Consider the following 12,770-nt stretch of genomic DNA (forward strand, 5'->3'; position numbering starts at 1 on the left):
ATATATTTATAGGTCTTATAAAGTTTGTATCTGTCTTGTGTGAAACTTGTATGAAAAGCATATAAGAGTGAAAACAGATATAAGATCCCTTGAAAAATTATATAAATAAAACTTGTATATGGATACTTCCTAAAACAATATATGGAAGTAATGAGAAAGTGGCCACTTTCATGAGTGAAGCATATCAGCCTTACATGAGTCACTATATGAAGAAGGCCACATCTGATGCAAGTCTTTTAAAAGTTTATTCTATTTCTTTTCCATATGGGGCAAATTAATGACATCCAGGGTATATTCAGTATATTGAAAGAAATACTACCTGTTCACTCCGTCTATGCATTTTCCTGTATTTAGACAGGGCCAGCTGGCACATTCATCAATGTCGACTTCGCAGTCTTGCCCCTGGAATCCAGCCACGCACTCACACGAGTACATGGCAACATGATCTCGGCAGGTGGCGCCATTTTGACAGGGACGAACCTCACACTCATCGATCTCCACCTCGCAGTTAATCCCTGCAGAGGACACAGGCGGGATGGCAGAAGGCCAGCGCATGAGATTTGGCGATGCATTGTCATATATGTCCACAATGATCACATTTCACATTTGAAATAATCAGATGTAGGATTAGCAGTTTGAGGATAGACAGCTATCTCGGGGTTACTCACTGGAATTATTTTGCAGAGTTTCAAGAGATCATCTTTAGCTGCCACTGTCATGTGGTACAAACTACATTAAACTAAACAATGCCAGCTACCTGATTCACACTGTGTCACACTGTGATATACACAATGAGATGTTTTGTTCTCTTTACATCATATTCCAAAATATACCCTCCCGATTAAGCTCTTTTTAGCTCTGCAGTCTCAAAACTGCAGCTTCCTGTACCACTGCCTCGTATTTCTACCAGCCCAGCATCCTTTTGTAGGTTATTGAGGAATGTTTACGCATGACTTACCAATTTTAAATATAGCTTATTTTTGTTGAGCGATAAGCTTGGAGCAAATCAATAATCTGAAACCTGAGAATTTCCTGTTGTCCACAGCAACTTGTTCTCCCATCTGACACAATGATTAAACAGTACCTGGTCTATGTTACACCTACATGTTTGCTGGGAGTGACAAAGGTTATTTAAAGATGTATGATTATAATAAGACAAGAATTACAGACTATACACTGCTACTGTTAAATGAGCCAATATAAGTGTAATTAAATCTTATTGGACTTATTTGGGAAAGTATTCTAAACCTAGAACAGCCAGTTAAAGCTGTAAATTTAAAATATGTTCATATGAAGCTCGGTACCTTACAGTTCCTGGACTATGCTGCTCTGCCTGTTGTAAACACGACCTGCTTCAAATACCTGCTCACCTTTATAGCCTGGAGCACAGTCACACCTGTAGTGATCTACCTCATCCCAACACGTGCCATTATTCTGACAGGGTCGGGAGGCACACTCGTCGATGTCCAAATGACAGCGGGAGCCTTGAAATCCTGGCACACAGAAACACTGGTATGCATTCACTCCATCTTTACAGATGGCTCCATTCTGGCAGGGCTCCGACTGGCACTCGTCTACGTTCTCCTCACAGTTTGTCCCCTGGTATCCTGCAGCACACTGGCACAGGTGCCCAGTGTCAGGGATGTCCGTACAGGTGCCACCGTTCTGGCATGTTTCCTCTGAACATTTGGTCACATTATCCTGGCAGTGCTCACCACCAAAACCAATTGGACAGTGGCAAGAATAGCCATTGACTCCATCGACACAGTAGGACTTATTACCCTGGCAGGGGTTACTCTGACATTCATCAACACCCTGGGTGCAATTGAGCCCTGCGAAACCACCCGGGCAGAGGCAGCTGTACTTGCCAGTTCCAGGTTTGCTTGTGCAATTGCTGCAAGTTGCATCGATGCAGGCATCATACAGGTCCTCACAGTTTTTACCTGTGTACCACACTGGTTCTTTGGGGCAAAGGCACACGTAGTCGCCAAAGTGGTCAAAACAAGAGCCGCCGTTGTTGCAAGGAGACGATAAGCACGCATCTTCTGCTGCTGTGCACAGCAGGCCTGGAAATGAAAGACAAACTTCCTGTTAAGAACACATAAAATCATGTTTCTTTACTGTCACTTTGTGATAGAGGTTTCTTCACTAACTCAGCCCTTAGAAGGGCTGTTTAGTCCAATTTGCTTACAACTCAAACATATAAAGTCTCTGTTAGCGTTGCACGTCGTGGCGTTAGTGTTTGTCCCAGCTCATCACTTTAACCCAAACTGCAACATTTACCATCCTCAGTAGTTTTAGTAACTAAACCAAAGTGAGACAAACGAAGCCAAGCGATGAGTGAAGCAGCTCGTTTCACAGTGTTGTGATTTATTGAGGCCCCTGTTATATTAACACAGTCTTTAAAGCACGTATTATAAACACTAGTCAACATAATGGATGTCCACACTACACAGTATTTAGTAAACATTTTGAAACTTTACAAAAACTATAAAGATATTGTTCATATATATTTCTAACAATTAGTAAAAATTAATAGTAGTTTATTTATGTATTTTTTTGTGTGTAATTTCATTTATTTGAATTTATCTGATAAAACTATAGATAATTATGATAAATACCACATGGATCATTTACTGGAGCATGGAAATGTTTGTCAGGTTAACTGATCTTTCTACATTTGCCGCAGGTGTAGCTGCAGGAAGGATTCACCTTTGAGGTGCAAACGAGACTCACCCCGTCTCCAAATGTACGAAGCATCCTGCAGAGATGTTCATTTAACCTCAGCCTGTATACGCAATGACAAGAACAAATGTGGGCACTGCAACAAAATACCCGAGAAGTCATTTTATATGTTGAACCTTGCATTATAATAGGCTCTTCCAAAGTTTCGGTCTAGCTGTAAAATTACTCTTTATCACCCCTAAAGCAGAAGAAACACCTGTATGTCAAGAAAGCCCATTGTGACACCTCCCTCTCCTTCCTCCACTAACAAAGTGTTGGATTTTCACTACTGACATCTACACTCACAAATTTATGGAATTACTGTAAGATGTTTTGAATAAAATCACCCCAATAAAATGGCAGCCACTGTGTCCCACTGCTAACAACCTCCCAGTAACAATCTGTTTATATCTTCCCTGCAACACCTACAGTCCTCATTTCCCACTGTATCCACTTTAACACCCCCAGTTCCTCTCACATGCATTTGCTATCACCTTCTTTATCTGCTCTTACTTCCTCCTCACATGAGTGTCTCACATCTCCATGCACCACCTTTCTGCTTTCCAAACCTGAGAAGTGCTGCATTGTTTGTTTCCTCTGTTTTAATTTCATAGTTGATAATAAGCCTCAGCATGCTCACTTATGACCAATAATCACACTTATGATGACAGGAAACAGGAGGAAAGAGAATGAGACTGAAGATTAATGGCTGTAGTGAAGGAGTAGACCGAATACAACGCTGAGGCCGATAATCCAACGTGGAGACTCTTAAAAAACAAAGAATAATAGTCTTCATGTTATATTATAGACATATTATAGTCTTCATGTTATATTATAGACATATTATAGACATATTATAGTCTTCATGTTATATTATAGACATATTATAGTCTTCATGTTATATTATAGACATATTATAGTCTTCATGTTATATTATAGACATATTATAGTCTTCATGTTATATTATAGACATATTATAGTCTTCATGTTATATTATAGACATATTATAGTCTTCATATTATATTATAGACATATTATAGTCTTCATGTTATATTATAGACATATTATAGTCTTCATGTTATATTATAGACATATTATAGTCTTCATGTTATATTATAGACATATTATAGTCTTCATGTTATATTATAGACATATTATAGTCTTCATGTTATATTATAGACATATTATAGTCTTCATGTTATATTATAGACATATTATAGTCTTCATGTTATATTATAGACATATTATAGTCTTCATATTATATTATAGACATATTATAGTCTTCATGTTATATTATAGACATATTATAGTCTTCATGTTATATTATAGACATATTATAGTCTTCATGTTATATTATAGACATATTATAGTCTTCATGTTATATTATAGACATATTATAGTCTTCATATTATATTATAGACATATTATAGTCTTCATGTTATATTATAGACATATTATAGTCTTCATGTTATATTATAGACATATTATAGTCTTCATGTTATATTATAGACATATTATAGTCTTCATGTTATATTATAGACATATTATAGTCTTCATGTTATATTATAGACATATTATAGTCTTCATGTTATATTATAGACATATTATAGTCTTCATGTTATATTATAGACATATTATAGTCTTCATATTATATTATAGACATATTATAGTCTTCATGTTATATTATAGACATATTATAGTCTTCATGTTATATTATAGACATATTATAGTCTTCATATTATATTATAGACATATTATAGTCTTCATATTATATTATAGACATATTATAGTCTTCATATTATATTATAGACATATTATAGTCTTCATGTTATATTATAGACATATTATAGTCTTCATATTATATTATAGACATATTATAGTCTTCATGTTATATTATAGACATATTATAGTCTTCATGTTATATTATAGACATATTATAGTCTTCATGTTATATTATAGACATATTATAGTCTTCATGTTATATTATAGACATATTATAGTCTTCATGTTATATTATAGACATATTATAGTCTTCATATTATATTATAGACATATTATAGTCTTCATGTTATATTATAGACATATTATAGTCTTCATGTTATATTATAGACATATTATAGTCTTCATGTTATATTATAGACATATTATAGTCTTCATGTTATATTATAGACATATTATAGTCTTCATATTATATTATAGACATATTATAGTCTTCATGTTATATTATAGACATATTATAGTCTTCATATTATATTATAGACATATTATAGTCTTCATATTATATTATAGACATATTATAGTCTTCATGTTATATTATAGACATATTATAGTCTTCATATTTGAGTGTCTAAAGTGAGCCCTGATATAATTACATCTTTTGAGTTTGAAATTAAAACAAAATGTCAATCTAAGAAAAGAATAAAACTTAAATATCTGAAAGTTACTAAATATTTATATATTTCTTATACTGTTTACAGCAAAGTGGTGAGCACTATAGTCTCTCTGCCATCTGGCTGAAGCCTGTCTGTGTGGCGTTTGTTCTCCCCGTGCCTGCATGAGTCCTCTCTGGGTACTCTGGCTTCACCCCACAGTCCAAAGACATATTAGTCAGGAAACACTTGAGCTGAGGACAGTTTACTGTTCAGTGTTCATTATAAGCAGCAATGTGCACTACTAGCCAACTAGATCAGTTAAATGTTTGTGCGCTCTTTAGCAACACAAATGCCTGGTTAAAGGACATTATTCAGAGTTCATAGATAAAACTAGTTAATTGTTGGTCCTAAGCACAGTATGTAGGCTGTATGAATAATACAAAGCACAACACATTTCAGCAGCACCTAAGACATAATTTATTTATTGACAAATGCAATTAAGGAAATCAGATAAAGGAAATCCACCACATCCAATAATTTGTCTAGCAGAGAATCATCTACTATAGATTATTATTAGTAGTAGTAGTATTGTCATTCTTATTATTACAGGTGTTACAGAACACAGAGGTCCTGAGGAGCCACCACAGCAGCTATTAAACTACAGATGCTTTAATATTTTATCTCTAATTCGGATTAGTTAGACAGCCTCCTGTTTAATGAAGTAGATCTAATCAAGTGATTACAACTGATAATGGCCTGCAACTGTGATACAAAATGCATTATGAAAATTACACTACTAAATTTGAATATGAAAGTGTGATATGTATTTGATAAAACATGGACTATATTGGTTTTGTTGTGTCATGATGAGCTGTGTGGCAGGCTAGGTTAGGACGCACAACTCTGAGACTCTCTTGACTTAAAGCAGCAGCTTTGCTAAAAGTAAAATACATGAACTAAACAAAAGGTGAGCTAGAACTACAACCTATACATGACCCGACCAGAACCGACAGCTAATTCGGAGATCGGGACAACAAACAGAGGGAGACTGAAATACACAGGCAGGATAAGGATGACGGACCAACCACAGGAGGAGAACTATGATTATGAAGCGCAAGAAACTAAACGATGTAACAAGAACACCAACCGTACAATAAAAACATAAACCTCCTTTTAAACCCAATTAAACAGTCCAAAACCTGAAGATTAAACGCTAACATAAGCACAAAAACTAACTGAACAAAACCAAGAAATATTAACAAAAACTCAAAAACACATGAACACTGGGTCACCAGATCCAGGACCATGACAGAAATGCAGCGAGTCAGATATTACGTTGTGTAGTCTCTCTTACATCAACATTTTTCTAGTTTTCTTTTTTTAGCCTCCCTCCTTCTCACCCCCTCCAACCTGCCTCCCCAGACTAGTATGGAAAGCTGAACTCCATCAGAACTCTGGGCTTTAACCCGCACTGGCTCTAATTCTCATCAGCACTGTAGAAGTGGGCAAACAGGGACAACTGCTGTCCTCACTCCTTCATCCAAACTCAGTCAACCCCTCACACATTCCAGGGAGATGATAACAGCTCCTCCTACACACACAGCCCATCAGCCCCCGTGCCATTACAGAACACATCATAGATCACGGCCGCACAGGGTCGATCCCTGACACTGACTGGTACCAGCCTCTCGATCCAACAATAACACTAAGCAGAGACGTGGACTGTTAGCAGGTAGAGTGATGTCAAACTGCCGACGCTCTCCAGAGACCTCAGCGTGTCTCTTTAGGGAGTCTTCACTTTAACATAGACCATGACCATTCCCTCTGATGAGAAGAAGGATATTGACTCAGTGTAATGCTCTTTTTTAAATCCCTCTTTTGGATAATAGTCAGATTTTCATTTGATTTGTATTCGCAGATTTCCTAACACTGAACCTAATCCATACTTTAACTCTGAGCTCTAAAACATTGGGCAATGAGCTCAAAAAATACTTTTTTACTAGTAAAATACAAAATAATAATAGTGTGTCCCAGTCAGAATGTCTCTACTTTGTTGTTAAGACTTTGTAGAACCATTATTATATTTTTATATCAGAGAATCAGGGAATAGGGGTACATAGACCTTAACAGCCGAATACTCATGCATGGTTGTTACACACTTTGTTCCACAGGTAAACTCACTTTGTTTTGTTTCTAATTCTAGCAATTCATAGAAGACCTCCTCCTGTTCACCTGGATGTTCTGTAAGGCAGAGGTCTCCCATATGGAAAAGATATGTATAAATCTTATAAAGTTTGTATCTGTCTTGTGTGAAACTTGTATGAAAAGCATATAAGAGTGAAAACAGATATAAGATCCCTTGAAAAATTATATAATGAAACTTGGATGTTTTGGATACTTACTAAAACAATGTATGAAAGTAATGAGAAAGTGGCCACTTTCATGAGTAAATCATGTAAGTTTTTACTATTTCTTTTCCATATGGGCTCCAACCTTTTTTGCGCCACGGACCGGTTTATGCCCGACAATATTTTCAAGGACCGGCCTTTAAGGTGTCGCGGATAAACACAACAAAATAAAACTAGTACTGGTACCAAAAAAAAGAAGATTTATTCATAACACACGTGAAAAGACCCAGGAAAACGGAGTAAACGATAAAAACGATAACAAAATAACACTGAAAACCGATAAAAACCCTGAAAACCAGACATTTCACACCTGAGCCTCAACTCTCGCGGCCCGGTACCAAACGACTCACGGACCGGTACCGGCCCGAGGCCCGGGGGTTGGGGACCGCTGTTGTAAGGCACAAGTAGAATTTGAGCAAAGCAGGTACATGTTCAACACAAGAGGTCCAACGAGGGACTCTTGAGGAATTCCACATGTTGGCTTTTCTCAAATTCATCGTTATCAAGTGACATGAAGTAGTGTCTATCATGTAAACATGACCTGAACCACCTTTTCCGCTCTATCCAGCAGTATCACCTGTGATCATTTAATACCAAAACAGAAGATTTTGTCTCATCACTATGCTGTGGTATGGACAAATCCAGCCTGAAGGACATGAAAAAGGATGTTTTGCATTATAAAGCATGTAGTTGTTGCCTGAAATAGAGAGTTATTAATTATCTGAAGCAAATCTGGGGCTATTCTAAATGTGCATAATTCAAGATAACCTTAAAGACAGAAACTTCAGTTCGAGTGTGATGTACTGTAAGCAGTCAGTAAAGTTCATGTACAGGCATACTTTAGCCATTAGATGTAATATGTTGTAGCAAAATGCATCATTTGAAATAAAGTCTGCTCTGCCTGTGTGTTGTTTCAGACATATACAGCAGAGTAATACTTACGTCATCATCTGTTCAAATATTATAAAGAAAACAAAAAGCATCCTGATGTCTCAAATGCTAATTAGAATAGATTTTTCCAACTTTGTCCCACATAACAAAAAGTTGTCAAAAGAAGCTGAAAATGTGCAGAAAAAATCCTTTAACAACAGTCCTGGAAAGAGGATCTGATTTAAGAACCTTATTTCTATGAGGCACTAGTGCCATCCAGTGCACCAACATGCCCACTATCACAGTGGGGAAAAAATTAACAGTCAAGACGTTTGACCACAACCGAAAGACACCAATACATTTTGTCTAAAACAAAAACAAAGGTAGGTGTTTTTTATTTTATCATTTTATCTACTTTTTGGATGTCTTTTAGACAAATGCTCCATTTGTCAACAGGAAGTGGTGAATTATTTCAATTAGCTTGAACCATCTGCAAAAGAATGGTTTATTTAAAATAAACTGCCAGATGTTTTCTTCCCCTCAATTCAGTTTAATTACATTGAATCGAATAGAAATCCAGCTTCAAAAATCAACTTCGTTTTTCACCCAAAGTTGAATGAATATAACCAATAATGATATTATTACTAATAATAATGATATAATCCCACCACTATTAATGATAAGATGAAGAAAAAGATGAAGAGGGGGAGAAAAAAATAATAATACCAATAGTACTAGTAAAGAAATAAGGGTAAACAAATATATAAAAAAGGGAACAGATAAATAAAGTTATGCATTATTATAAAATAGAGAGAATAATAAGGGGAAACTGGGAAATCCTGGAGCTAAGAAACTGTATCCGTAACCTTGGACTCAAGGGTTGGTTCTGGATGATCCTCATTAAGAGTAGCCATGGTGATTTTGAGTGCATCACCCAAATAAATGTTATTATTGTTTTCTGTTCATTACTGTATATGATTCACATACATATCTTCCCACTTAACAAGACCAGCTGGCTAACACAGTGGATACTTCCCCGGGTGGAAACAGCCCCCACACCCTAACGAGGAAGTTTATTGGAGGAGTGGACATAATGGTCTAGTGGGTAGCTGGAGAATAAATATTAGTGACTTGGCTTTCCTCCCCACAACACCTGCTCCTGGGGATGTCCAGAGTGATGATGGTCAACCAGTAATCAAGGAGAGAGCTGGTAATGTTATACATTTGCCAGTTCTAACCCAATGAAATGTTGGCATTAAAAATAGATTTCTGGAGTTATTTCACTAACTTACTAAAAACAGCAAAACTAGAGCTAAGTGAATCAAATAGGTGACTACACATTTGTGCACAGATGGGTGCATTACAAAGGATGTAGATAGAGGTGTGTTGCTAGAAAATCAAATTCACTCTTGGCAGATGTAAAAGGCAGTCGATATGTGTTTACCCTGAGTCACGGCAACAGCACCACAGAGTCAACAGAGAGTACTGCTGCAGGGCTGAGGAAACAGCAGCGCTGTGAATCATAGATAAAGGGAAGCCCCTGGCTAACGCACAAGTTGAGCTCAGAGGAATTTTATTGAATCACCACAAGAGACTGGGCTCCGCTTTGGGCTCCTAATGCCCCACAGCAGGTGGCTGCTTTACTTTATACAAAAAAAGCACAAATCTTCTCTGACTCAACTAGCCACAGACATGCATTCTTTTGTCTCCTCCGTGAGTTACTGTAGAGGCCATGTCACTTTAAACTCACTATTTGTGTCTAGTCTGGAGGGAAATTTGTTTCTTCGTATAAGCTACACCAACTCCAATTATTTTCCGGGGAGTCAATTTGTCAGCTAGCTGCTCACAGACGTTTTAAAGTATAATACAAGGCTTCTATATACATCTTAGCCCCCATGTTTTTCATATTGTTAGTCACCAGTTTTCTATCCGCATTTCACAAATTCTTTTGGAATTAGACACAGCTCGTGTCCTATAGACGGGAATGGCTCTGACAAATGCACTTGTCTCCATTGTGTTCATCATCTGCAGAAGACAGCACTCAAGAGACCAATGGGTGAGTTTCAGGACATGTTGGTTTTGTATTTTTCCCATTTCCTAAAAATACCAAATTTGTTTTAAAGGTAACAGTAAATATATTTGTGAACAAACTCTATGTTGTTCAGCTTTTTGAGAGGTTTTCAAATGTGCTCATTGTTAAAAACTTTTTCTAAATACTTTTACTTTCATGTGAACTCTTCCAGTTTTCCAGTCTCTGTCATCCTCGTGTTCGTCTCTTCACCATCGCCCTGTCTCCTCTGTCTCTTCTCGCCTGCCTTCTTCTTTAAAATTTGCTGCGTGCCAGACCTCTTGCCATGCTCCTTAATACCCATCACCCCCTCCATTCATAGCCGAGACAAAAAAGCTGTGCAGCAGTGCAGCCGGACGCTCAGCTCGTTACCATAGTGATCTTTAACAATGCCACCCACAGCCAATCCATGCCGCCGTTCTACCACCGTTTAAATGAGCTTCAGACATTTCACACAAATGAAGGTTGCGGGAAAAATAGGTCAGTAGGGTTTCATAAGGTTTTGAACCCCCCCAACAGTACACACCCAGACACACCCTGCACACATTTAGGAGCCATAAGGAGCACACCTACTTAAACCCTGTTATATCTCTTGGTTCTCTGATAGAGTATGGATTCAGGAGGTTGAAGCATACGCTCATTCGAGTTAATCTTGTGATCTCATGAGCACAGTATGATGTAAGTAAAGAAATGATTGTGCTAAACCTCCAGTTAAAAGATATATTTCTCACTTGTAGTTTTTAGCACACACAAAAAACACAAAAGAAAAAACTAAAGACACTTTGTAACTTGGTGCCATTTCCATGTTCATTAAGTACATTTGATCTTTTTCATAGTAACACTTCCCTCTAATAAAAAGGTGGATTCAAATCATAATAGCAGAATATGTCACAGAGCACAACAGAGCGTCCAGATCCCCTCACTGCAGGCGTCCTTTAATTTGGCACCAATATGTATACATTTGTTATACAATATGTAGTATATCTGTAACATCCTTTACCTTTAAATGAAAAACTTACCAAACTACTCTCACAGTGTGTCCTGTTAGTTTCCGTTTTTATACATACACACTGCAGCATAAGTCTAGTGTTATTGTTCTGTTTTGTCCACATATTAAATGCGGGCTTTTTTGTAAAATGCGGGATATTACCTTTCAAATTAAGTCTCATACACCAATTTTTGCACAGCAATGTTTGCTGTTAAAAGGACTTTCCATTTAAATGTTGTAAATGTTCAAATGTTTTATAATAAAATGGCCCCAACCCTAATCTTGGTGGGGTTGGGGTAGAGTTTGGGTGATGTATGTGAGCACATAAACAAACACTTTAGACACGCAAAAAACTGCACCCGTGGATGAACTTAATATGTTTAAAGGTTCTTACTCGGACAACATGTGTATGATACACTTGTTAAAGAGTGCAAAGTTATTTTAATAACAGGAAACAATATGTAGAGCTCCACAATTATAGATCACAACATTTGGATAGAACAGGATTCAATACCCTAAATGTAAATCATATTTGTGATTCATCAGACAACTTTAAATATGTACTTTCTGTTGATGATAGCACTATTTTCCGGTCTGGTGATAAATTAAATCCATCTTTATGTCCTGTTAGGTCAGCAGTGGTCTGCATGTTTATTTACTTAAGCACTGACGCGAATATGTACATGTGTATGTCTGCACAGAGCCATCGTGCTGTTGTAAAATACCTTATTAACTATTTGCGTTGTCGGAAAAGGGCAGCTTTATAAGATTTTCTTCTTCGTGCTACACTTTGGTTCGCTTTGATGTAACTGTGGAGGTTATTGCGATTTTATACATTCAAGACGAAAAAAATCAAAAACTCAAAGTTGGGAGCTCACCCAGTTTGAACATCGTCATGGTGATGAGCAGCGTCCTCTGATATCTGGACCAAACCTTTCCAAACTCCATGGTAGAGCAGGCTGCTAATGTCAGTCTCATGCGATGCTGTCAGTCCACAGGTACTCCATTCAGCAAGATATGCGCTCCAGCTGCTCCAAAGTTAGCTGCTCGGAGCAGGCGCCTCCATGCTGGACCGCTAAGTGTGTATGTGCGTGTGTGTGTTTGAGAGTTTGTGTGTGAGTGTCGCAGGGTCGAAGTTGGAGTAAGCAGAGCGTAATCACCCCAGCAGAGAGTGAAGAGTGGAAAACGTGGAGTGGAGTCATGGATCAGACTGAACGGGTCACTTAACTCCCTGCTCGCTGTCTGCACGAGACAGCTATCAATGATAAAACCTGCACACAAGACAGTCTAAACACAGTGGTGTGGATTCAGCGGCTTGTTTTATGCTGCAAATAATTATT

At 37.3% G+C, this 12,770-nt stretch overlaps 1 protein-coding gene across 1 annotated transcript in view; it reads right to left on the reverse strand.

Moving 5' to 3' along the window:
• The window catches only part of LOC146620664 (protein crumbs homolog 1-like), a 28,581-nt gene extending 16,173 nt beyond the window's left edge, over positions 1–12,408 (reverse strand). The window contains exons 1-3 of the mRNA XM_085367775.1: positions 12,309–12,408; positions 1,371–2,066; positions 320–515 (exon numbers count right to left, since the gene is read on the reverse strand). Of these exons, the coding sequence (XP_085223901.1) occupies positions 320–515; positions 1,371–2,066; positions 12,309–12,408 (992 nt within the window). The remainder of the gene's footprint in view (positions 1–319; positions 516–1,370; positions 2,067–12,308) is intronic.
• Between the last annotated feature and the right edge of the window lie 362 nt (positions 12,409–12,770).

This window comes from Diplotaxodon limnothrissa, linkage group LG12 (assembly GCF_057381915.1).
Source record: "Diplotaxodon limnothrissa isolate DT_005_m linkage group LG12, D_limnothrissa_male_GT1.1, whole genome shotgun sequence".
In the NCBI taxonomy this organism is placed as follows: Eukaryota; Metazoa; Chordata; class Actinopteri; order Cichliformes; family Cichlidae; genus Diplotaxodon; species Diplotaxodon limnothrissa.